A 25220-nucleotide genomic window follows, 5' to 3' on the forward strand; every position below is an offset into this window, starting at 1 on the left:
AGATCACAATGCGCAATGTGAAGCGTCGACTGGAGTGGTGTAAAGCTCACAGCCATTGGACTCCGGAGCAGTGGAAACGCGTTCGCTGGAGTGATGAATCACGCTTCACCATCTGGCAGTCTGACTGACGAATCTGGGTTTGGCGGATGCCAGGAGAACGCAACCTACCCGAATGCATAGTCCTACTGTAAAGTTTGGAGCAGGAGGAATAATGGTCTGTGGTTTATTTTCATGGTTCGAGCTAGGCCCCTTTGTTCCAGTGAAAGGAAATCTTAAAGCTACTGCTTACAATTATATTCTATACAATTATGTGCTTCTAACTTTGTGGCAACAGTTTGGGGAAGGCCCTTTCCTGTTTCAGCATGACACTCATTAATGCTCTAGTAGCTGAATGGAAGCAAGTCCCCGCAGCAATGTTCCAACATCTAGTGAAAAACCTTCCCAGAAGAGTGGAGGCTGTTATAGCAGCAAAGGTGGGACCAACTCCATATTAATGCCCATGATTTTGGAATGAGATGTTTGATGAGCAGGTGTCCACATACTTTTTCATTCATTACATTTTCATCAAAAACAACTTTATATCTAAGATGCCTTTGAATTAACAGCCTGCACATGCACAGTTTGCCTACTCAATGACATGATTCAGCACATGAGTTTAGCTCATAGAATTAGGAATTAAAATACTAGAAAGGGCATGAACCTTCTTATGATGTGATAAAGCGCAGCCATTTTGGTCAGGGAGTTGGTCCATGGTTTGCCAGTGCTGTGATAAGATATTGTGTAAAATAATGATTTTGAAGAATTTATCTGCACTGTATGTTTGCTAGCTAACTAGCCAGACAGTTTTAGAGGAATGATTCCATAAATGTTTTAAAATGAACTGCCAATATGTCTACATTCCATTCAAACAATGCAGTCAATCCACAGCCATACACTGACTGAAATCAGTTGATGATAGGACTTAGACAAGTTGTAAATGCAACAAGTTCTGATATTGTGTCATATAATAGCACTCACAGCTTTCCAAGAAAACACAAAATTGAGATCTGATTACATATATATTACATGAAATGTGTATAAAACCTGTATGGTATTTATAATTCTATGACAATATTTGAGGTATTATACAATTTGTGATATATCAAATGCCTTACTTTTATTTTCCTGCTAAGTAAAATCAGGATTGTGCCTCTAGTGCCATTCATTCCAATTAGACTGGTTTGGATTTCTCCCTGACCAATCCATTTTCATCCCATTCTGAAAGTTTGAGATTTGTTTTACCTTTCCCCTCTAGTAATTGAATAGGATATCTATGGTTTAGCTAGCCAATTTCGCCATGACATCACCTACAAGCCTGATCAGGGATTTGTATTAGACAAGCAGTTCCTGCCTATCTTCATTCTGTACTGTTTTAGCTTTAGCCCTATGCTTTTGCCCTGACACTCAAACGTGCCCATAGGTTCACCCTAACATAAAACCCACAATATACATTTATGTTTCAACATAACTCATCCTATTATCTCATATACTGCGTTTATTGTGCAAAACATTTATTACAAGGTAGCTTTTATAGATGTTGTAGTGCGTGATAATAATCATATGTCCCCTCAATTTGGCACCTCATTGTTTTTGCCTTTACAATTGCGTCATGGGTCATGACATCTCCATGAGCGGAGGGGGTTTAAAATGAGGTTGGTTGCTAAGCAACGATGTTAGTTGTCACCTCGATTCAAATGACTGTCTGGAGGAGAGGCGAGAGCTAGCGTTGAAAACATATGTTGGTGTTCAAATACAACATAACACAACAGTCAACCAGAAAAAAGAAACAAGGATTACTCAAAAAAGGATAAGGTGAGATGATTCCGTTTTGGGTTTTGCCTTTTTATTGATCCAAAGTGTGTTGGTTTGATCATGACAGCCAGCCACAGGGCAAGTGTATTGCCAACTAGATAGCTAGCTAGATTAATTTAGCTAGCTAGTTAGCTAGCTAAAGGTAAACCCAGCGATGTGAAGTAGGTGCACAAAGGAAACAGCATAGTGGGTCAATTACCGCAACAACTACGAGCGTTAAAACTTCTCTACCAAACTTCTCTGCTGTGTTGGTCCTGTTGCTACCACGGTGTAACAGAGTGAAGCAACACGTGCACATTGCGCAGATACTGTATGTGACCGTTGCCGCATTAAAAACAACTGGGAACTCCGGAAATCTCTGCCTCGGGAAAAAACAAGCTCAGACTGGGAAAATCGTTTAGTACAGTCATCCAACTTTGACCTATTTTTTTCCCGAGTTCCCAGTTGTCTTGAAAGCACCATTAGTGAGGTCATTGAACTATAAAATAACTGGAGACAGCGTCCAAGACGGCCAACCGTTATTTTCAATGTAATCTACTCACGTTCACCGTATCTGCCATTTTCGAGATCTGGGTTTACTGGGATAATTAATGGAAAAATATGTTTTTATTGTCACATTCACCGGATAGATGCAGTGAAATGTGTTGTTTTACAGGGTCAGCCATGGTAATATGCCGTTACTGGAGCAAATTAGGGTTAAGTGTCTTGCTCAAGGCCACATCGACAGACTTTTCGCGTTGTCTGCTCCGGGATTCTTTATACAGCTACGGAAGTTACACATAAATCGACATGTTGAGTCATTTCGGGGAGCATTTTAACTAACCCTAGCCTAACCAATGTCCTAACCTTAACCCAATGCTTATAACCTGCTATGTTAATTATCCTTACCTGCTGCGTAAGTTCTCCTAACAAATCATCCTGCAAATCATCTATTTTCTGTAATAAATGTTTTTTATAGGTTAAATTGGGTTTATTTTATCTGTGTTTTCATAGTTTGCGTAGTTCCTTACACTTCGATCACACCGACAGTCTCATTGTATTTTGGTACAGCAAATTACATTACATTTATTTCCAATGAAACGCTCTGTTTTTCTTGCAACATTGCGTTGCAGAGCGTGCGGTGTGGTGCATACCTTGGATTTATCAGACGTATGCGTCAGACTGTATGCGTAGATAGTTTGACAGAAATGGTATAAGGTGAATGTTGATATTTTGTTGCATACATATCCAGAGGATGCTGCGTACTATTTTGCACAAAACAACACTGTCGGTGTGTTCGAAGCGTTACTCATGATGATTCATTTTCGTGTGCCACTTTTTAAGAGTGTACAGCAATCCACTGCCAGAAAGAAGCTCGAGTAAAATAGGTCTTGATTTTTTTAACGGGTTGAGCTAGAGAAAAGCGATTTTCTGCATTGTAAAGCTGCAACCACTGAGACAGAGCCATGCTCCGTTTGTTTCTATGACAGAGCCCCATTAGACTTGCCTCTGCTAGTGGTTCTCCCAACAAAATAAAATTATACAAATGACTTTGCTCGTGATGCACTCCTCTCAAATGATACAAATGAAACAACAGACTGAGCACACTTGACTTGAAACAATGATACAGATGTAACCATTTGCCATTCAATGCATCATCTGAGAGGCACTGGTGCTCCCAAGTCAAAATTCCACAGGTCATGTTTATAAGTGAGTGTTCCAAAAAATTATCACGATTAAGGAAAAGAATTGAGAGTTTTTCAAGGCACACCAGTCCTCCCGTATCTCCAAAGGGGTCTAGGGGGTATGGCTTAAGGTTCAATTAGGGACTGGGATAGAGGATAAATACATACTCAAGCTAAGTCTATTATGTCATTGATTGTCCATTTCACATTTTCACACAATCACCACTGAACATTTGAGTCTGAAAACCATGATCTGAGAGCACTATGTGGACAATCAAAATATGTGAGAGTTCAACTTGTGAAAATCATCTCTATCGTAAAAGGTTCTAGAAAGTTCAGAACTGGTGTGTTGAGCAACATAAGTATATCAGATTCTTTAGTAGAGGGGCAGCACTCAAAATAGATTTTTCAAAGTTACTTGATGTTTTTTTGTATTCTTTGAGGCAACAAAAAGATTGTCAGTGTGTCTGATATTGTTTCTCCACAGTGTTCTTTTCCTGGGTGTGACCAAAGGTCAGGTCGTATTGTACAAACCTGCAGTTTTACAGAAACCACAATAATATACAATAATGTTATGATCAGTGCACTACAGTGAGAAAACACAAACAACAAAATTATTGCCATTACAGTTAATCAAGTCATTCCCATTTCATTGCCAACTACATAAGATCAGTTATTTGACAATAGTGATTTCACACACAATAGTGTGTGAAAGAAATGCACAAATCATTTGTAGTCTCCCAGCAGTAGTTGGGGTACCATGAGGATGAGGTGTTTCTGTGATTATGCAGCCAAAGAGTTGCGCACTTGCCAGACATCAAATCAAATCAAAGTTTATTTGTCACGTGCGCCGAATACAACAGACCTTACAGTGAAATGCTTACTTACAGGCTCTAACCAATAGTGCAAAAAAGGTATTAGGTGAACAATAGGGTAAGTAAAGAAATAAAACAACAGTAAAAAGACAGGCTATATACAGTAGCGAGGCTATAAAAGTAGCGAGGCTACATACAGACACTGGTTGGTCGGCCCAACTGAGGTAGTATATACATTAATGTATAGTTAAAGTAACTATGCATATATGATAACAGACAGTAGCAGCAGCGTAAAAAGAGGGGTTGTGGGGGGGCACACAATGAAAATAGTCTGGGTAGCCATTTGATTACCTGTTCAGGAATTGTCTTGTTTTGCACGCTTTGTGCAAAATAAGAAAATGCAGTACTACAGGATATTTATTAACGTAGCTCTTTATTAGCTAGCTACAAGGTCAGTCAATCTGGAATATTTCAAGATCTTAGAAAGTTTCTTCAAATGCAGTCACATAACCATCAAGTTATGATGAAACTGGCTCTTATGAGGACCGCCACAGGAATGGACCCAGAGTTACCTCTGCTGCAGAGGATAAGTTCATTAGAGTTACCAGCCTTAGAAATTGCAGCCCAAATAAATGCTTCACCCTCATTAAAGTAACAGACACATCTCAACATCAACTGTTCTGAGGAGACAGCGTGAATCAGGCCTTCATGGTCGAATTGCTGCAAAGAAACCACTAGTAAAGAGTACCAATAAGGAGAAGAGACTTGTTTGGGGCAAAAAACACAAGCAATGGACATTAGACCGATGGACCTCTGTCCTTTGGTCTGATGAGTCCAAATGAGAGATTTTTGGTTCCAACCGCTGTGTCTTTGTAAGATGCAGACGCAGGAGGATCTCCGCATGTGTGGTTCCCATTGTGAAGCATGAAGGAGGAGGTGTGATGATGTGGAGGTACTTTTCTGGTGAACACTGTCAGTGATTTATTTACAATTCAAGGCACACGTAACCAGCATGGCTACCAAAGCATTCTGCAGCAATATGCCATCCCATCTGGTTTGCGCTTAGTGGGACTATCATTTGTTGTTCAACCATTTCAATTTGACAATGACTCAACGGAGCTCCATGCTGTGTAAAGGTTATTGTTATTTGACCAAGAAGGAGAGTGATGGAGTGCTGCATCAGATGACCTGGCCTCCACAATCAGTTGGACACAGAGTGAAGGAATGGCAGCCAACAAGTGCTCAGCTTTTGTGGGAACACCTTCAAGACTGTTGAAAAAGCATTCCAGGGAAAGTTGGTTGAGAGAATGCCAAGAGTGTGCAAAGCTGTCATCAAGGCAAAGGGTGGCTTCCTTCATGACCTGGCCTCTGTAGATTGGTATAGAATCTGCTTAATCCCCTCTGTCAAAGAAGCTTGGACCTTCTTTTTTGATATTTTCAGTGGTTTTGTTAACAAACCCAGCCCCCAAAAGAAAATGAGAATTAAAAACAGCCCCTGGTATGACCTTGATCTGGCAGAGTTACTCCACCTCAAGAATTCCATTTGGCAAAATGCTCTAACCTCAAGAAGTTCTGGAAAACGGAGAACAAACCCCCCTCCTCACAGCTGCCCATGTCCCTTAATGTTGATAATGTGGTTGTTACTGACAAGGAGCACATGGCTGAGCTCTTTAATCAACACTTTATTAAGTCAGAATTCATATTTGACTCAGCCATGCCTCCTTGCCTGCCCAACATTTCCTCATCTCCCACCCCTTCTAATGCGACTAGCCCCGATGCGCCTCCCTTTTTTTCCCATTTTGCGCCTCCCTTTTTCCTGACGACAAAACAGTGGTAGACCTGATCACCGACAACAATGAGACAGCCTATAGGAAGGAGGTCAGAGACCTGGTAGTGTGGTGCCAGGGTAACAATTTATCCCTCAACATGATCAAGACAAAGGAGATGATCGTGGACTACAGGAAAAGGAGGGCCGAGTATGCCCCCATTCTCATCGACGGGGCTGTAGTGGAGCAGGTTGAGCGCTTCAAGTTCCTTGGTGTCCACATCACCAACAAACTATCATGGTCCAAACACACCAAGACAGTTGTGAAGAGGGCACAACAAAACCTATTCCCCCTCAGGAGACTGAAAAGATTTGGTATGGGTCCCAAGATCCTCAAAAAGTTCTACAGCTGCACCATCGAGAGCCTCCTGACTGGTTGCATCACCACCTGGTATGGCAACTGCTCAGCCTCCGACCACAAGACACTACAGATGGTAGTGCGTACAGCCAAGTACATCATTGTGGCCAAGCTTCCTGCCATCTAGGACCTCTATACTGGGCGGTGTCAGGAAGGAAGGCCCTAAAAATTGCCAAAAACTCCAGCCACCCTAGTCATAGACTGTTCTCTCTGCTACCGCACGGCAAGTGGTATCGGAGGGCAGTCTAGGTACAAAAGGCTTCTTAACAGCTTCTACTTCCAAGCCATCGAACCCCCCCCCTCCCATTTTTACTCTGCTGCTACTTTCTGTTTATTATCTATACATAGTCACTTTACCTCTACCTACATGTACATATTACCTCAATTACCTCGACTAACCTGTGCCCCCACACATTGACTCTGTACCGGTACCCCCTGTATATAGAGTCGTTACTGTTATTGTATTGTTGCTCTTGAATTTTTATTTATTTATTTTTTATGATTTTTTACTTCAGTTTATTTTTTAAATTCTTTCTTAATACTTATTCATCTTAAAACGGCATTGTTGGTTAAAAGGGCTTGTAAGTAAGCATTTCACTGTAAGGTCTACACCTGTTGTGTTCGGCGCATGTGACAACTATAATTTATTTTAATCTACTCACTTTTGCTCGCCGATTCATGGACCGTCTATATCCGGGTTGCATCCGGTTTACAGCACCCAACTTCACACATACATTAGCACTCAGTGCCCACAGGGAGCAGCGTGAGCTGCAACAACTTCATCACGGGGCGGCAGGGTAGCCTAGTGGTTAGAGCGTTGGACTAGTAACCTGAAGGTTGTAAGTTCAAACCCCCGAGCTGACAAGGTACAAATCTGTCGTTCTGCCCCTGAACAGGCAGTTAACCCACTGTTCCTAGGCCGTCATTGAAAATAAGAATTTGTTCTTAACTGACTTGCCTAGTTAAATAAAGGTAAAAATAAAATTAAAAATCACATCATCCAAAAACATGGCAGACATTGGATGAATATAAAATGTTCATATCTTTGACTGTGTGTGATGTTTGCACAAAGTGTCTTATTAGGCATTTTGAAATCTATGTTCAATACCGGAACCCTGGCCCCTTGCTCGCTCATCGCAATGGTGTGTTCGAGCAGTAAGGATAGCGAAGCTGACTGTAGACATAAGTTGGCGAGGCGCATCTGTGGCAGCCGAAAGTCAGTCACTGTAGTCTAAAGTGGTTTTCCAACAGCAAGACTCAGATCAACATGGCAGTGTCAACATAGCTGCCATTGTGTAAGTTTTTCTTTAAAAATACCTTTGATCTATAAAGTTCATAAAGAAAATCTATATTACATCTCATGTTCTCCTATCCAGATGTCTAACAATGCCACTGCAGCCTCCAGGAGAGGAGTCTTTCAAGCTCATGGTGATGGTGAAGAAGAGTCTAAACAACCCAGTCATAGCTATATGCTGAGTGACTTTGACTCAGACCCCAGCACAGACCCTGGATCTGAGACTGACCCTGACAGTGAAGAAGCAGAGAGTGAAGCAGAGTTAGACAGGGCACCAGACACACATAAAGAGAGTGCCACAACTGGTCTAGATCTCACTGAATTGAGAGATGTAGGTAAAGGCCCACAGACCAATGTCTATAAAGAAGAGGCATACATAAGTACTACACACACCCAGCCTAAAACCAAAGGAGAGCTCCACATTCACTCTGTGTTGTAAGTAGGTTATGCTTTGTGTGTCTGTGTGTGTGTGCGCAGAGATACCCATCCAAACAAATTATTAAAGTAAACTACAAAGTACTGTTGCTAAAAATGTGTTTGTATTTTAAAACACAGAAAATACAAAATTCGATTTTACTTTTGTACCTAATTCACCCCATTATCCTTGCTCTGGAAGTGCTTTCTTTCAAGCTCCTCCACCAACACCTCTCGTGGCCTCACACGATAGTGCCATAAGACTTCTGATACCAATGCATTACATTTGGGATTGTAGGGCCCAAGAAATTGTGAACCGCTATGAAAAAAATCATTTTAGAGACGTTTTTCAGTATTTTGAAGATTTTCTGAAGTATCTTGTTACAAATTACATGGTGATTTTTTTCAGGCCTTTCATATACAGTGCATTCAGAATGTATTCAGACCCCTTGACTTAATCCACATTGTGTTAGGCTACAGCCTTATTCTAAAATGGATTAAATACAAAAAAATGAACGGAGCAAGGTACAGAGAGATCCTTCATGAAAATTTGCTCCAGAGTGCTCAGGACCTTCAACCTGGGCGAAGGTTCACCTTCCAACAGTACAACAACCCTAAGCACACAGCCAAGACAATGCAGGAGTGGCTTTGGGACAAGTTTGAATGTCCTTGAGTGGCCCAGACAGAGCCCGTACTTGAACCCAATCGAACATCTCTGGAGAGACCTGAAAATAGCTGTGCAGCGACGCTCCTCATCCAACCTGACAGAGCTTGAGATGATCTGCAGAGAAGAATGGGAGAAACTCCCCAAATACAAGTGTGCCAAACTTTAGCGTCGTACCCAAGAAGACTCAAGGCTGTAATCGCTGCCAAAGGGACTTCAACAATGTAATGAGTAAAGGGTCTGAATACTTATGTAAATGTGATGTTTAAGTTTTGATTTTGAATGCATTTGCAAAAAATACTAAAAACCTGTTTTTGCTTTGTCATTATGGAGTATTGTGTGTAGATTGATGAGGGGGGAAAACTATTGAATCCATTTTAGAATAAGGCTGTAATGTGACAAAATGTGAAAAAAGTAAAGTGCTCTGAATACTTTCTGAATGCACTGTACAAATGACAAAATACTCTGTGTGTAAGTGTGTGTGTGTGTGTCTGCATCTAAAATTTCACAATATGCACTATCCAGAGGTGTGAAGGCCTTTTCCACCTCCATCTCTCTGTCCATGTCTCAGGGAGTGTGGGAGTGAGGTGATGACGTGCCAGTTCAACAATGAAGGGACTCTGTTGGCTGTTGGTCTGAGTGACGGAGCCATCAAGGTATTGGACTTGAACACCTTTTCTGGATTTATGTTCATTAAGGCACACTGTAGCAAAACATTTTGCACCAGACAATGAAAACAAATGTTTCTTATTGGACAAGTGCAGTATCTCCCCACAATATAATTTCCCTTTTCCTTCCTAATGAACACACCCCCGTTGATATGTGGCCGACCAATTGACGTGTAGGAGAATGATAAATTATAGATCCATCCTTATAGATCTGTCCTTGGGACATCTGAATTCATTTAACTACATCTGTCTTTTTCAGCTCTACAGTATGGACAATGGGAATTTTTTACAGACACTAAGGGACAGCAGCAGCATTCTGTCCTCTCTACCAGTTACTGCACTACGATTCACTCTGAGCTCCCAGTCACGTTGTCTCTTGCTGGCTACCTGTGAGTAATACATCTTACTCCCATAGAAATAGAATGACTAGAATGGACATTCAAATTCAAGTCAATGGGTGGACCTGGCTGTGAGTGATACATGTTAGCCCTCTCTGAGGGCCCCTCTCCTGAACAAACATAACTTGTCCTAAAGGGTCACACACTCATAGAAATAGAATGACTAAAATGGGAGAAGCCCCTCAGACCAAGGCAATTAAGTGTGCTCAATGGTACAATCAATATGTCTGCCATTGTAGACCTGTATTTTCTAATAAGTTGACTTGGCAGGAGAGAGAGAAGATTTTAGGCCATGGTGTGGTTTAAGTAATAAACATCTTAGATGCAAGGGCATGGTACTAAATCATGTTTCTTCAATCTCAAGTTAGACATTCTCAATGATGTATACATGCATCATTACAAACGTTGGTTGATATGAAGCTGATACAACTTTCAGTTAAACAATGAGAATGATGAGAGTTCTGCTACTTTGTCATGTTTCTGGTACAGTGATGTTCCGCATTTTGAGCCAGTAGAAGATTCAACTGTCACGAGTTTATAGGGCCTCTGACAATTCTGCATCCTGTATGATTTGAGGCACATGGTGATGGAAAACACTTGTTTACTTCAGACTTTTTAAAGTTATGTGTAAGCAATTAAGCAGGTTACTCGTGTTATGATTGTAATCAAAGATATGTGAGGATATGACATCCGGAATGTCTTGGCATCCGGCTTTTCTCCTCCACAATGCACCAGTGTTGGGGAAGCTACTCTGAAGATATAGTTTACCAAGCTACCAATTACTTCACACTAGAAGAAATTAAGCTACCCTAATGCTACCCTTAAGAAAAATATAGTATACTTACTAAAGTTACTTAGAAAAAGTAGTTCACTACATCCAAACTACTTTGTGAAAAATTATCATATGTAAATCTGAAATGTCATAAACTACAAATTGCAAGAACAAATCCCTTTGGGGTCATACTCTATGTTTAGATTATGTGTAATTTAGCCTATTAAACACACACAAAAGTTCAAATTAGGAAGGTCTGATCCCAAAAAAGAAATTAAATGATTGTCAAGATTTTATTTTTTTACAAAAAGAGTAATGTGTAGTTCCAGTACTTAGCTACACGACTACATGGCAAAAAAGTCATTAACTACTGAAAACACGACTTAGATTTGAATTTACACTGAACAGAAATATGAACCCAACATGTGAAATCTTGGTCCCATTTTTCATGAGCTGAAAGAAAAGATTCCAGAAATGTTCCATACGCACCAAAAAAAATGTTTGGCACAAATTTGTTTAGAACCTTTGTTAGTGAGCATTTCTCCTTTGCCAAGATTATCCATCCACCTGACAGGTGTGGCATATCGAGAAGCTGATTAAACAGCATGACCATTACAGGTGTACATTGTGCTGCACTCCTTGGCTGTCTTCATAGGAGAACTATTTTTGGTTCCAGGGAGAACCCTTTTTGGTTCCACGTAGAAGCCTTTTGGGTTTCATGTAGAACCCAAAAGTGTTCTACCTGGAGGGTTATTCAAAGGGTTTTCCTAGCCGAATAACCATTTTAGTTAGCACCTTTTTTTCTAAGAGTGTGGGGACAATAAAAGGCCACTCTAAAATGTGCAGTTTTGTCATATAACACAATGCCACAGATGTATCAAGTTTTGAGAGAGAGTGCAATTGGCATACTGACTGCAGGAATGTCCGCTAGCTGTTTCCATAGAATTGAATGTTAATTTCTCTACCATAATCTGCCTCCAACGTTGTTTTAGAGAATTTGGCAGCATGTCAAACCTCCACATCCGGCTTCTTCACCTGCAGGATCGTCTGAGACCAGCCACCCGTACAGCTGATGAAACTGTGGGTTTGCACGATCAAATAATTTCTGCAAAAACTGTCAGAAACCGTCTCAGGGAAGCTCATCTGCGGGCTCGTGCTAGTGTCGTTTGGGCAAGCGGTTTGCTGATGTCAACGTTGTGAACACAGTGACTCACGGTGGTGTTGGGGTTAAGGTATGGGCAGGCATGAGCTACGGACAATGAACACATTTGCATTTTATCGATGGCAATTTGATACCGTGACGAGATCCTGAGGCCCATTGTCGTGCCATTCATCCGCCGCCATCACCTCATGTTTCCAGCATGATAATGCACGACCCCATGTTGCAAGGATCTGTACACAATTCCTAGAAGCTGAAAATGTCCCAGTTCTTCCATGGCCTGCATTCTCACCAGACATGTCACCCATTGAGCATGTTTAGGATGCTCTGGATCGATGTGTATGAAAGTGTGTTCCAGTTCCCGCCAATATCCAGCAACTTCAGACAGCCGTTGAAGAGGAGTGGGACAACATTCCACAGGCCACAATCAACAGTCTGATCAACTCTATGCGAAGGAGATGTGTCGCGCTGTGTGGGGCAAATGGTGGTCACACCAAATACTGACTGGTATTCTGATTCACGCCCCTACTTTAAAAAAAAATGGTATCTGTGACCAACAGATGCATATTTGTATTCCCAGTCATGGGAAATCTATGGATTTAGTCTAATGAATTTGTTTCAATTGACTGATTATCTTATATGAACGGTAACTCAGTAAACCTTTGAAATTGTTGCATGTTGCGTATTATATATATATTTTTTATAGTTCAACTACCACCAAGCTACTGCAAAATGTAGTTGACCTTTTAGTCATTTAGCAGATGGTCTTATCCAGAGTGTACATTTTCATATTTTTTGTACTGGTTCCCCGTGGGAATAGAACCCACAATCCTGGCATAGCAAGCACCATACTATACCAACTGAGCCACATGGGATAAATTACTTATTTCATTACTAATTTAATTAGTTAAATTACTAGTTGAACTACTCCGCAACACTGCTACTAACCTTGAACGGAAATGTCTGTTCTAGTCATTCTAATTCTATGCACAATAACAAGTCTGTTTTTGTTCCACACAGACTTAGTCAAAATGCTCAGATTTCAACTGATATCGTAACTCAAAATGCTTCTGACTGAACAAATGTGATTCTCAAGGACTGGAGTTGGTTGTCCCTATAGAATTCTTCGGGGCATGGACTCTACAAGGTGTCGAAAGCGTTCCACAGAAATGCTGGCTCATGTTGACTCCAATGCTTCCCACAGTGGTGTCAAGTTTGCTGGATTTCCTTTGGGTGGTAGACCATTCTTGATTGACACGGGAAACTGTTGAACATGAAAAATCCAGCAGCGTTACAGTTCTTGACACAAACCAGTGCGCCTGGCACCTACAACCATACCCCATTCAAAAGCACAATTCAAAAGTGGATTTAACAAGTGACATCAATAAGGGATCATAGCTTTCATCTGGAATCACCCGGTCAGTTTATGTCATGGAAAGAGCAGGTGTTCTTAATGTTTTGTATACTCAGTATACAATCACGCCTGACAAGGCCAGTGAAATACACGCCTCGTTGGAAGTCCCGCCGTCCACAGGTGATACACGTTAGGTTCGGATTCATTCCTTCAATTTAATACCGCTCTTCATCGAGCCCAGAAACGGGGGGGCAAACAGGTGTTGCACCTCGTTTCCCTCCTTCGGGGAACAGTAGTTATAGTCATAATATTACGTTCCCTTTCAGTTGGTCAACTTCAGTACAACATACTATGGAGAAATATAATGACACCCCAAGCCGATCCCAACAGATACTAAATGAAACAGCCCATGGCAGACCACCCAGATCTGACCCCGCCAGATGTGACAGTCTGGGTATTACGCACAGTGACTTTCCCCGGTCCCAGCCATAATAAGCACGCTGTGGGCTACACGGGGAGAAGTGACGTCCAAGCGATAAAACCTCACAAAAGTGTATGGTGATGCCCAACTTGCTGCAGCACAAATATCTCCTGTAGTTAACCCTTTAAACAATGCCCTAGATGCTGCCAGACCCCTGGTGCAGTGGGCACGTACACCGCTAGGTAACCCTTGTTGCTTGCTGATAATATGCCAGGGAGATAATCCAGTGGGAGAGACGCTGCTTAGAGAGCGCCTTGCTGCGAGGTGGATTAGAAAAACAGACAAAAAGCTGCTCAGATAACCGGATATCCCGGGTCCTGTCAATGTACGTGCGTAAAGCTGGCACTGAACACTGGATATGGAACCTCTGTTGTTTTTCAGAAGGAGGCGAAAAGGAAAATAGTTCAAAAGCTAACGACCTGTAGGAAATAGCCATGACTTTTGGGGCGAAGGCTGCATTTGGACGTAACGTAACCTTGGAGTCGCCTGGGGCATACAGGAAGGGTGTACAGATAATGCGTGGAGGTCACTAACACATTTAGCCAAGTCCAAAGCCATGAGCAGGGAGGTTTTGTAGAAGAGGATCTTCATATCCACAGACTCCAGAGTGCCTCCAAAACCAGCGCCAAGTCCCATGCGAGTGCAGTAGGTTTAGAGACTGGTCTGAGACTGCGTAACCTTTCAGGAACCGCACCACCAGGTTTTGAGCCCCCAGTGAGGTTCCGTCAATTCCCACATGACACACTGAGATAGCGGCTATGTGTACTTTTAAAGTGGAGAATGCTTATAAAGCTCCCGTAGGAACATAAGGATGTCCCTCACAGAGCTCTGAAAAGGAACCAGTGCTTTATCTTAAGTACCACAGCTAAAACATTTGCCACTTATAGTCATACAGCCCACTCGCCCTTGCAGACTGAATGGTAGCAATAACATTCAGGGGTTAACCTCTAGCCATCAGATTGGCTCTTTCAGGGGCCAGGCCCATAGGAACCAAATCTTCAGCCTCACAAGCCAAACGTGCCCATGCGCCTGGGACACCAAGTCCCCATGCAACAGGAGTTGCCACCGGTCCCCACCTAAAAGGCAAATGATCTCTGTGAACCAAGGCTGCCTGCCCCCTGACAATAGCAGAGGGTCCCCACCAATGTGCCATAGCCCATATGCCTGACAGGGACACCCGAAGCAGTTGTAATAGCTGGGGACTCGTGAGCATTCTGAGTTTGACTCCGAGGTGCTTGCTGAGGGCACGTAGGTCTAGAATGGAATGCAAAGTCCCATCCATTTTCGTAACCATGAAATACAGTCTGTACCAGCCATCCCAGATCTTCAACATAGGAACCACTCGGAACAACTTGCCTGCTTCTGGAGACGGGAGGATATTTCCTATCTCAAAACGGAAGCTGAGGCCTCGGGAACAGTCGACGTGATGAAGCTGCAGAAGCGTGCGGGACGCACAACAAATTGTAGCCTGTACCCTGACGTCACTGTTTGCATGATCCAGGGCTACACTGCCCATGCGAGCCATTGGTCGGAGCAGACAGTGAGACTCCTGTGAAGTGCCATCTGAAGGGGGAGAGATTCTTCTTCCATTTCCACCACTCTTGACAACAGTGTGTCTGAATGTGGAGAAGGGATACTTTTCATCGAACTCACATGCGAGAGACACAACATGTTTGACACCCGTGAACACTGTGGAACTTGGTTGAAAAAACTGTTTATGTGCCATGGTTTGCCTAAAGCCCAGCCCACTCCAGCGATCAGTGACAGTGCCACTTGGGGATACTGTTGTCACAACGAGCCTCACTTGGTTTAGGCGGGAAGATGCGTTCCGGTAACTGGCTGGACCACATGCATTAAATATAGACACATAGAAAAAACGTTATCATGTTGGTTACCCCACCGACCGTCGTAGGTGCAGGTGACAAAGCGCCTAGTAACCTAGCTGGGAATGGGACAGACACAGGGCTCTACAGTGCAGCTTTTTTACTCGCAAATGAGCCTAGAAATTGATGTATGCAACTGAAACAGACAAGTATGAGCACATGTGCAAGTTGTGATTTGTAGCAAAAATAAATGCTGCCATAGCTATTTTCAAAGTATTTCTGACGTTTTGCCTCATAGCTGGTAGCTAATCGCACAAAGAACTATGAATCCCATCAAATGAATCTTTCAGCACTGGCGCTGTTGTTGCTGCTCAAGGTAATACCACCACTCATGCAGCAACGGTGCTGAGAGCACTGTGAGTGAAGGGCTGAAAGAGTCATTTTTAGCATAGAAGTTGGTCGAATTTACCCGAATGTCTACTAAAGTGTGACTTTGTCCTCGTGTTTCTTGGCTATTTATAGCGTTTTGGTCACACGCTGGGTTGTTTGTCAATGTTAGTTTGAGCTCGCTCAACTACTAGCAAAGAGAAGAGATGTTGGAAAATCTCTGACAGACACATCACGCTTACGGCCCACCCCTTAAAGGGGCAGCCGATCATTTTTGTCTCACCTACGTTACTGAATATTTGAGGGTACATTGCGCTTGATTGAACGTGGAACACTCCCAAAAACTTTTATCCATGCACTTTTCATCATTTCTTATCATAAAAACCCTCTTCGTCAAATACTATCATTGTGATCCTAAATTTATTTGTGTGCGCCTACAGTGGGGCAAAAAAGTATTTAGTCAGCCACCAATTGTGCAAGTTATCCCACTTAAAAAGAGAGAGAGGCCTGTAATTTTCATCATAGGTACACTTCAGCTATGACAGACAAAATTAGAAGAAAAAAATCCAGAAAATCACATTGTAGGATTTTTAATGAATTTATTTGCAAATTATGGTAGAAAATAAGTATAAAAAAATAAGTAGAAAACAGTCAAAATAAAGAAAAACCCTTGAATGAGTAGATGTGTCCAAACTGGTACTGTATGTTGTGTGAGACTGCATAGCCTGAATGAAGCTTGGCCTATTTACGGGCACAGGGGGCTCTGGCAATGACTGACGTAGTACCCAATTTGGACCATAACCAAACGTGGGGGCACTCTTGTCACAGTATTTTTGGGGGGAGGGGAGCACTACTCAGTCAGACCCGTGCCAATGCCCCTCGCTCTGGGGGTTACCCCAGCCAAGTGCTCGGGAGGTGCAAGTAAACCCCGCTTCCTCCACTCCCTCCAACTGCAGGAATTGAAAATAGGATTGGGGTGCCATAATGCTCGGGGGAAGCTAGTAAGATTCCCATTGCTGGAAGTGAAGCATGTTAGCTGACGTTAGCCAGGAGGCTTTTTAGTCAAAGCTAGGCTAGCTAGCCTCTTTGACCACAGCACGACCCATTTAGAATAACCAAGCAACTTAACGCTACATATACTAAATAAGAGATGTACTGTACCCCAGAAACTCTACTGTGGAGAGGGAGGAATAGTTAGTAATTGCTAGCTCGCCTCGGTGAGTAGCCAACCTGGCAGCACTTGTTTAGCCAGCCCGGTTTCACCTACAGTTGAAGTCAGAAGTTTAAATACACTTAGGTTGGAGTCATTGAAACTCGTTTTTCAACCACTCCACAAATTTCTTGTTAACAAACTTTAGTTTTGGCAAGTTGGTTATATTTAACCGTTCCTCATAGGCTGAGTCTCCTACATGTCTGTAGAAACATCATTCTTTACTGCTAGGCAAGACACTAGTGATACGGGCCATAAACATTTATATCTCCCTGAAGGTGACCGGACCTGACCTCAACCCCCCTCCATCACTAATCCATGGCTCTCTCCCCTTATCAATGCCTGCCACATGTAATCGCTTCCCTGCACTCAACACATTCCAAGCTTAATTGCACACACGATATACCTTCCTCCTATAACCATTAACTTCTGGTGTAGACCCTCTAAATAACACAACTCCATTAGTGACATGAATAAGTTTCTTTTCATATTCTCAGAACCAACAGTATAAGGTCCACATTTGACAGTACATGTCAGAGCAAAATCTAAGCAATGAGGTCGAAGGAATTGTCTGTAGAGCTCCAAGGCAGGATTGTGTCAAAGCACATATCTGGGGAAGGGTACCAAACCATTTCTGTGGCATTGAAGGTCTCCAAGAACACAGTAGCCTCCATCATTCTTAAATGGAAGAAGTTTGGAACCACCAAGACTCTTCCTAGAGCTGGCCGCCTGGCCAAACTGAGAAATCGGGGGAGAAGGGCCTTGGTCAGGTAGGTGACCAAGAACCCGATGGTCACTCTGACAGAGCTCTAGAGTTCCTCTGTGGAGATGGGAAAAACTTCCAGAAGGATAACCATTTCTGCAACACTCCACCAATCAGGCCTTTATGGTAGAGTGGCCAGACTGAATCCACTCCTCAGTAAAAGGCACATGACAGCCCACTTGGAGTTTGCCAAAAGACACCCATAGACTCTCAGACCATGAGAAACAAGATTCTCTGGTCTGATGAAACCAAGATTGAACTCTTTGGCCCGAATGCCAAGCGTCACGTCTGGAGGAAACCTGGCACCATCCCTACGGTGAAGCATGGTGGTGGCAGCATCACGTCTGGAGGAAACCTGGCACCATCCCTACGGTGAATCATGATGGTGGCAGCATCATGCTGTGAGGATGTTTTTCAGCGGCAAGGACTGGGAGACTAATCAGGATTGAGGCAAAGATGAACGGAGCAAATTACAGAGAGATCCTTGATAAAAACCTGCTGCAGAGCGCTCAAGACCTCAGACTGGGGGAAGGTTCACATTCCAACAGGACAACGACCCGAAGCACACAGCCAAGACAACACAGGAGTGGCTTCAAGACAAGTCTCTGAATGTCCTTGAGTGACCCAGCCAGAGCCCAGACTTGAACCCGATCAAACATTTCTGGAGAGACCTGATATTAGCTGTGTAGTAACGCTCCACATCCAACCTGAAAGAGTTTGAGACGATCTGCAGACAGGAATGGGAGAAACTCCCCAAATACATTTGTATTCCAGTTTCTAACATCGTTCTGATATTTCTTAATAAAAACATTTAATAATATCTGGATTATGTGTGTTGTTTTTTTATTTTTTATTGCTAGGTGTTACTGCAGTGTTGGAGCTATCTCTTCGAGTAGCCTCCCATACCCCAGAGCGCACAGGAACCAGGTTGGGAGCGGGCAGCCACCACATACCCCACGCCCAGTTAGACAAGTCCTTTGCTCCGACCACCAATCCAACTCTTTGTCCTGCACCTCGGCTGGGCCGAGGTAATTCCAAGATTTCTCAAGAACGCCACACATCTTTCCAAGGTGTTTGTACGCAGTACGTGGCAATGCGCACACTAATGGTTCGATGGAGGGCTTCCTGCAAGTGTTCCAAGCTAAGACAAACTATACATAGATCATGAGTGTCTTTCAGAGAAATGTTATAGTCACATGTCTGGGGACATGATCTCGACCCCGAACCCAGCTTGTAGCCATCGTCATCTTTGTCGTTTTCTTAGCCATATTACTCATTGCACCAACAAATGGAAGAAAAAGTAATAGTTTGTGATTAGAAGACTTTTGAAAACAAGTACAACATTCAGCACACAACATCCAGGGGCTGAGCACACTCTACCACTATAAAGCAATCTAGTTTTCCAATTGTTTTGTTTTACTAGAGCGAATCGTTCCTGTTCACACCGACATGAAGAAAGGAATAATTGAAGGAATAAATCCAAGCCTCATGTGTATCACCTGTGGAAGGTGGCCTTGTCAGGCATGATTGTGTATCCTTCAACCGAAGCCGTGAAAGTGCGACTTCCTATAGTATGTTGTACTGAAATTGACCGATTGAAAGAGAGCTATTGAAAGACATGCATCATTGGGATTCTCTAATATACAGAAAACTATAAAAGTATTTCATGTGCAGTATGTTTCTTCTTTGGGTCTCCTGGATCCCAGACCACAGACAAACCCAGCCATTGATGGTTAGCTCTGCATGAAGTTCCCCCCCAGACCGCCAGTGACACAATCTAGCTTTCAGCTTCAGTGCACACACAGTATTCCCTAGCATGGGGCTGCAGCTGGGGCTAAATTCCTTAACAGCAGCAAAATGTGAAAACTGCAAGGGTGTGAGTACTTTCACTAGGCACTGTGTGTGGTGAATCCCACTAACTAACACATAATCATGCATCGATGTCAATGGGAGAAATAAGGATTCTCCTCTGTATTGAAATGGACAATTACCAACTCCTTCTCTCCTGTGTCGCTTCCTCGAGATGCCAGCGGCATTGTGAGGAGCTGGTACGTGTGGGGAGGAGAGTGTTTGTGGGGGGTGAGAGACGTGGGGGAGACTGGAGGTGGACAGAGACAGACCCTCTCACTCTCCGTCTCCGCCTCTGGAGAGAAAGCAGCCACAGGGGGGTCCGACTCAGCCATTCATCTGTATGACCTCTCCACTCACCAGAGACTGATGACCTGCAAGGCCAGGTGGGTAAAACATTAGTAATCCCTGAAAGCAACATTTTCTACAATACAATTTTTTCCTGATGTGGAACATTATGACAATTGTATCATTATTTAAAATAAAACATTTGAGTGTGCCTGAGTCTGATGTTGTGGTTAGCCCCCCGGACCAAATATACTCCTAGCGAAGTGGGTACTAATTCTGTTTTAGCACTTTAGCACTCATCTGTCTATTCCAGTGCGCTGTCAAATAAATACAAAATATGTGAGAAGGTCGGAACTCCAATCTTCCTTTACAAAATAAACACATTTTGAGTCACTTTAGGTCGTTGTATTTATTTTCCACCATTTTATTTTCAGCTCCACAAGAACAGTTATGGATGGACATTGTTTTCGGGTTTTTGCAGTGACTTTTCACCCAGAGATGGAGAGAGAATTCATCTCTGGGGGTTGGGACAACACCATACAGGTAACAATTGCAGTTTACTATATAGAATCCCAAAATCTTAAGAAGCTTGATTTGTGGTTTGTGAACACTAGTCTGGTCTATTAATTAGAGACCACATTCATAAATTTGTTCTAGGACAGGGGTGTCAAACTCGATTCCTGCAGGCCTGTGTATCTGTTGGCTTTTGTTATTTATGTTATTTATTGTAAATTCGTATTCAGTTAAGACCTAGAGTGGTGACAATGACATTAATTGATCATTGAAGTACAAGGTAGGAGTGCTAACCTGTAGACACATGGCCCTCCATGAATTTTCGTTTGACACGCCTGTTTAAGTAGATCAATTTAGAAACTGCCGTGGCAATCAAGGTGATTTTCCAGGGAAAGTCATTCAATTCAATTAATTACATTTATTTAAAATATCTGTCTAATAATATTTGTCTTCTCACAGTTTTGGGATACCAGACAGCAGCACTCTGTCAGGTAAAACTGTAATTGTTTTATTTGTCTTCAATCATTATGGTTTATGCGTCAGGATTATGGTGTATCCATCCAGATTAGCCATGGACAGGTTTTATAAGGCATTATCTTTGTCTACCCCGCTTTTAGGATGCTTTCGGGTCCTCACGTGTGTGGTGATACGCTTCAGATCGATCCAGCTGTCAACCACATCCTGTCTGGCTCCTGGAGGAGGGACAACGCACTGGAGGTGACAACACAGCAACAAACAAATAGGGTTGGGTAGTAACGGATTACATGTAACAGGGATGACGTAATCAGAATACAAAGATTAAGTCACAGCCCATAACTTTTGAAAAATGTGCAGACATATAACAGTAAAAAATTCAATGAAAAACACTCGATTCAACTTGTCAAGGGCTTGATGATTATTTGACAAGTAGAATTAGGTGTGCTTGTCTAGGGCCACAACAAAAATATGTACTGTTGGGAGTACTCATAGGACCAGAGTTGGGAAACAGTGTACTAGACTGTAATAGTATTTAAATGAATTATTTAAAATAAAATGTGGGTTGGGAAAGCTTTCCCTGGAACTTGACAGTGCAGCTGACCTCTTAGCCGTGATGCCAGTAAATCAAGAAGATGCAGGAGGAAGTTGAGCCAGCACTTGCCCAAGATTGATGGTTCCCACTAGCTACAGTGTATATGGTTACAATTTATGAAAACAAAAATAAGCTTTTTGGTATTAATTTAAGGATAGGGTTAGGCATAAGGTTAGCAGTGTGTTTAGGGTTACAATTAAGGTTAGGGTTAGGTTTCAAATCAGATTTTAGAAATAGGTTGGGTTTATGACTTTGCCACTTGTCCAGATAGTGACGACCAAGATTGCTGGAGGGTTATTTAGAGATTGAATTTACACTGAATATACCAAACATAAGGAACACCCCCCTTTTGCCCTCAGAACAGCCTCAATTTGTCTGGGCATGGACTCTACAAGGCGTCGAAAGCGTTCCACAGGGATGCTGGCCCATGTTGACTCCAATGCTTCCCACAGTTGTGTGAGGTTGGCTGGATGTCCTTAGGGTGGTGGACCATTCTTGATACACACGGGAAACTGTTGAGCATGAAAACCCCAGCAGCGTTGCAGTTCTTGACACAAACTGGTGCACCTGGCACCTACTACCACACAGTACCGTGTTCAAAGGCACCTACATTTTTTTGTCTTTCCCATTCACCCTCTGAATGCCATACATAAACAATCCATGTCTCAATTGTCTCAAGGCTTAGAAATCCTTGTTTGACCTGTCTCCTCCCCTTCATCTACACTGATTGAAGTGGATTTAACAAGTGACGTCAATAAGGGATCATACTTGTACCTTTCACCTGGATTCACCTGGTCAGTCTATGTCGTGGAAAGAGTAGGTGTTCTAATGTTTTGTATACGCAGTGTATCTGTTTGCAGCATAAACTGAGAAGGCAGTTGCAGGCTAACCAAGGATAGTCATCCAGAAGTAATCAAATTTTATTCAGTACATACTGAGAGGTTTAGGGTAACCTTTCTCATGGTTAAAGGTTAGTGATCTGTCTAGTTACAGTAAATCACATAATCCTGCAATCATTGTCTCTGACTTTGACAAACATGTTATTGTTTTCATCTTAATACAAAATTGTTTCCCCTCAGCTCAGGTACTGTAGCTTTACACAAACTTTAACAATTGTTTTCCTATTTCAATCAATGTGATTATTATCTCCATATTGATACCAGGGCATGACCCTAAAACTATAGCTTATTACACAATGTATTGGGACATTTGGGTGCCAAAGTGGGTGCAGACAAAGACAGCTGCAATGCATGCATACTTATCTCTCTCTTGCACTTTTTCTCTCTCTCTTTTAGATCTGGGATTATGCCTCAGGTCAGAAAGTGACTGAAGTGCCTCATGACTACCAAGGAGAGAGCAAAGTGAGTCCATCAATATAGCCACACAAAAAAATGATCTAAACCTCAACTACTATTCCAACGGTTATATCTAGAACTTAATACGGTTTTTCGGCTGTCCCCATTGGAGAGCCCTTTGAATAACCCTTTTGGGTTCCAGGTACAACCGTTTTCGATTCCATGTAGAACCCTTTCCGCAGAGGGTACTACCTGGAACCAAAAGTGTTCTACCTGGAAAACACAAGGGTTCTTCAACGGGTTATCCCATTGGGACACCCAAAGAACCCTTCTGGAATTATTTGTTCTAAAAGTGCTTGTGTCAAATTGTTGTTCACACAGATCTACACATGCCTTTGGCTTGGCCAGGATCATATCGTGGCAGCTGGGAGCCAATCAAATATGCTGAGAGTCATTAACAGGTGGACTATGACGGTTAGTATATTGGTATTTTAGGTACAGTATAAAGTAGTAAACTTTATAATTATGTAGGAATTCTTGTGAAGTAAGATATCTTGCAGCTTTGTTCAAGTCTATTATTGCGCGGTGAGTCGTTTATACAGTAAGCAAAACTCTGAGAGAAGCGATAAAATATTTATTTATGCACTTTATAAACAAAAAATGGCACTCAACAGTTTACTTGCCATTTTACAATGGGCACCTCTTAGCTAGCAACTGTTTACCTTCCTCCGACAGCACGTTGTTGTTATACCCTCTGATGGTATAGTAAAAAAAAAAACAGGCTCAATCAATCAAAGGTTAAAGGGACAATCCACTCAAAACTATTTTTTGGATTTTTTTTTTCATTAGTCCACTGTTGATACAGTCCCAAAATGTTTTGCATGTCAGCAGTCATGTTTTCAATATATTGGAATAATGCTTTTTGCATCATCATGATGATGTGGCCGGTGACACTTCTCAATGTAATCACATCAAGGTCCTTCACCGTTGTTCTCATCTGGTAATCAATGGCACTTCTTTGTCCTAATAATGCAAGGAAATAGATATATTTGTTCAAATCAACACTGAAGAAATGAATATAATTATGAATTCACAGAAATCTAATATTCTTCAACCACCTCTTTCTATTTCTGTCTTTATTTGTCTCTCTTTTACTCTTCCTCCCCTTCTTCTTCCTCCTCCTCACCCTCCCTCTTTCTCTTTCTCCCCCTTGCTCTCCCTCCTCTCCCTCTCCCTTCCCACTCAGACTGAGTCCAGGTTGCTGGGCCTGTCCTCGGCCGTGTTCGGCTCGTCCGTGTGTCTGGCGGGGAAGTGGACAGGCCTGATCGCAGCCACTTCTGGGACCAGTGTGTATCTGCTGGAGCGAGATGGTCAGCAGCATTCCAAAAAGTAGGGCCTCCAAGGAGAAATTATGTTACATTCAACGGCGCCATTCGGTTGTCGGTCGCTGTGTGTTTAACGCATGCAGAACATTACGTTTTTGTTCACATGTCCTGAATGTAAAGATGTAAACTTGTTTAGTAAAAAAATAATAATAATAATTCTAAAACATTATTTTTTTGGTGCACACGGATTACTTAACTCAAATGTAACACAAGAGGTACCAAATGATTTAATGTTGTATTCATATATTTGCTAAAGCTCTTCAACATTCATATCCTGCATGGAAGCAACAGTATTTTGTTTTAGTCTCCCTCTAAACTTACTGTTGTTAATTCTGCTTTTATTACTTGATGTTGAGATGTTGAGTTACAGAACGTACACTCTTTTTATATATAAGACATTGAACTATGTCATGTGCATGCGGATATATTTCAACAATGCAGTGTGAGTACGGACACATGAGAGCAGACTTTTGTGAAAAAATGTTGACTGCCAAAGTGCCTGAGGCCTGTTGCTCCAGTCATTGTCTCACAGGACTAGACAACTATAGGACTTAAGTCGAAAGTTAACTAACTTTAGGGAGTGTTTGCAAACTAGCAGGCTTCAACGTTTCATAAGAGGCCACCCAAGGGAACTGTAAAATGTGTGTGTGAGCAGGAGAGTAGACAAAGAACAATGGCATTTTAAAGCAGCCATAATATAAAATGTGAATACTTATCTAATTAAACTAATCTATGTCAATCAAATGTTCTTGTGCTGTCTTTTGTTTATTTCTTAATTAGACTATAGCAACCTGTTTTTACTTGGGAAGTAAATAGCCGGAGGGATATTTGGCTAGCTCCTCTGTTTGGAACTGATAGTTCTAGACACTCCCTTGTCCCTCCCTCGAACTCCAGATAAAAAAAGAAAAAAGAAAGTGGAATT

At 42.3% G+C, this 25220-nt stretch overlaps 1 protein-coding gene across 1 annotated transcript; it reads left to right on the plus strand.

The window, feature by feature from the left end:
• Positions 1-1722: 1722 nt before the first annotated feature.
• Positions 1723-25042, plus strand: LOC112223860 (WD repeat-containing protein 38). The gene is made up of 11 exons (XM_024387144.2): positions 1723-1851; positions 7890-8242; positions 9457-9541; positions 9813-9942; positions 19924-20134; positions 20471-20579; positions 21009-21040; positions 21167-21266; positions 22914-22979; positions 23295-23387; positions 24160-25042. Exons 2-11 carry the CDS (start codon positions 7890-7892, stop codon positions 24304-24306), a joined length of 1326 nt encoding a protein of 441 aa, XP_024242912.1. The 5' UTR covers positions 1723-1851; the 3' UTR covers positions 24307-25042.
• The last annotated feature ends 178 nt before the right edge of the window (positions 25043-25220 follow it).

The sequence above is a fragment of the Oncorhynchus tshawytscha genome, linkage group LG24 (genome assembly GCF_018296145.1).
Source record: "Oncorhynchus tshawytscha isolate Ot180627B linkage group LG24, Otsh_v2.0, whole genome shotgun sequence".
NCBI classification, from domain to species: domain Eukaryota; kingdom Metazoa; phylum Chordata; class Actinopteri; order Salmoniformes; family Salmonidae; genus Oncorhynchus; species Oncorhynchus tshawytscha.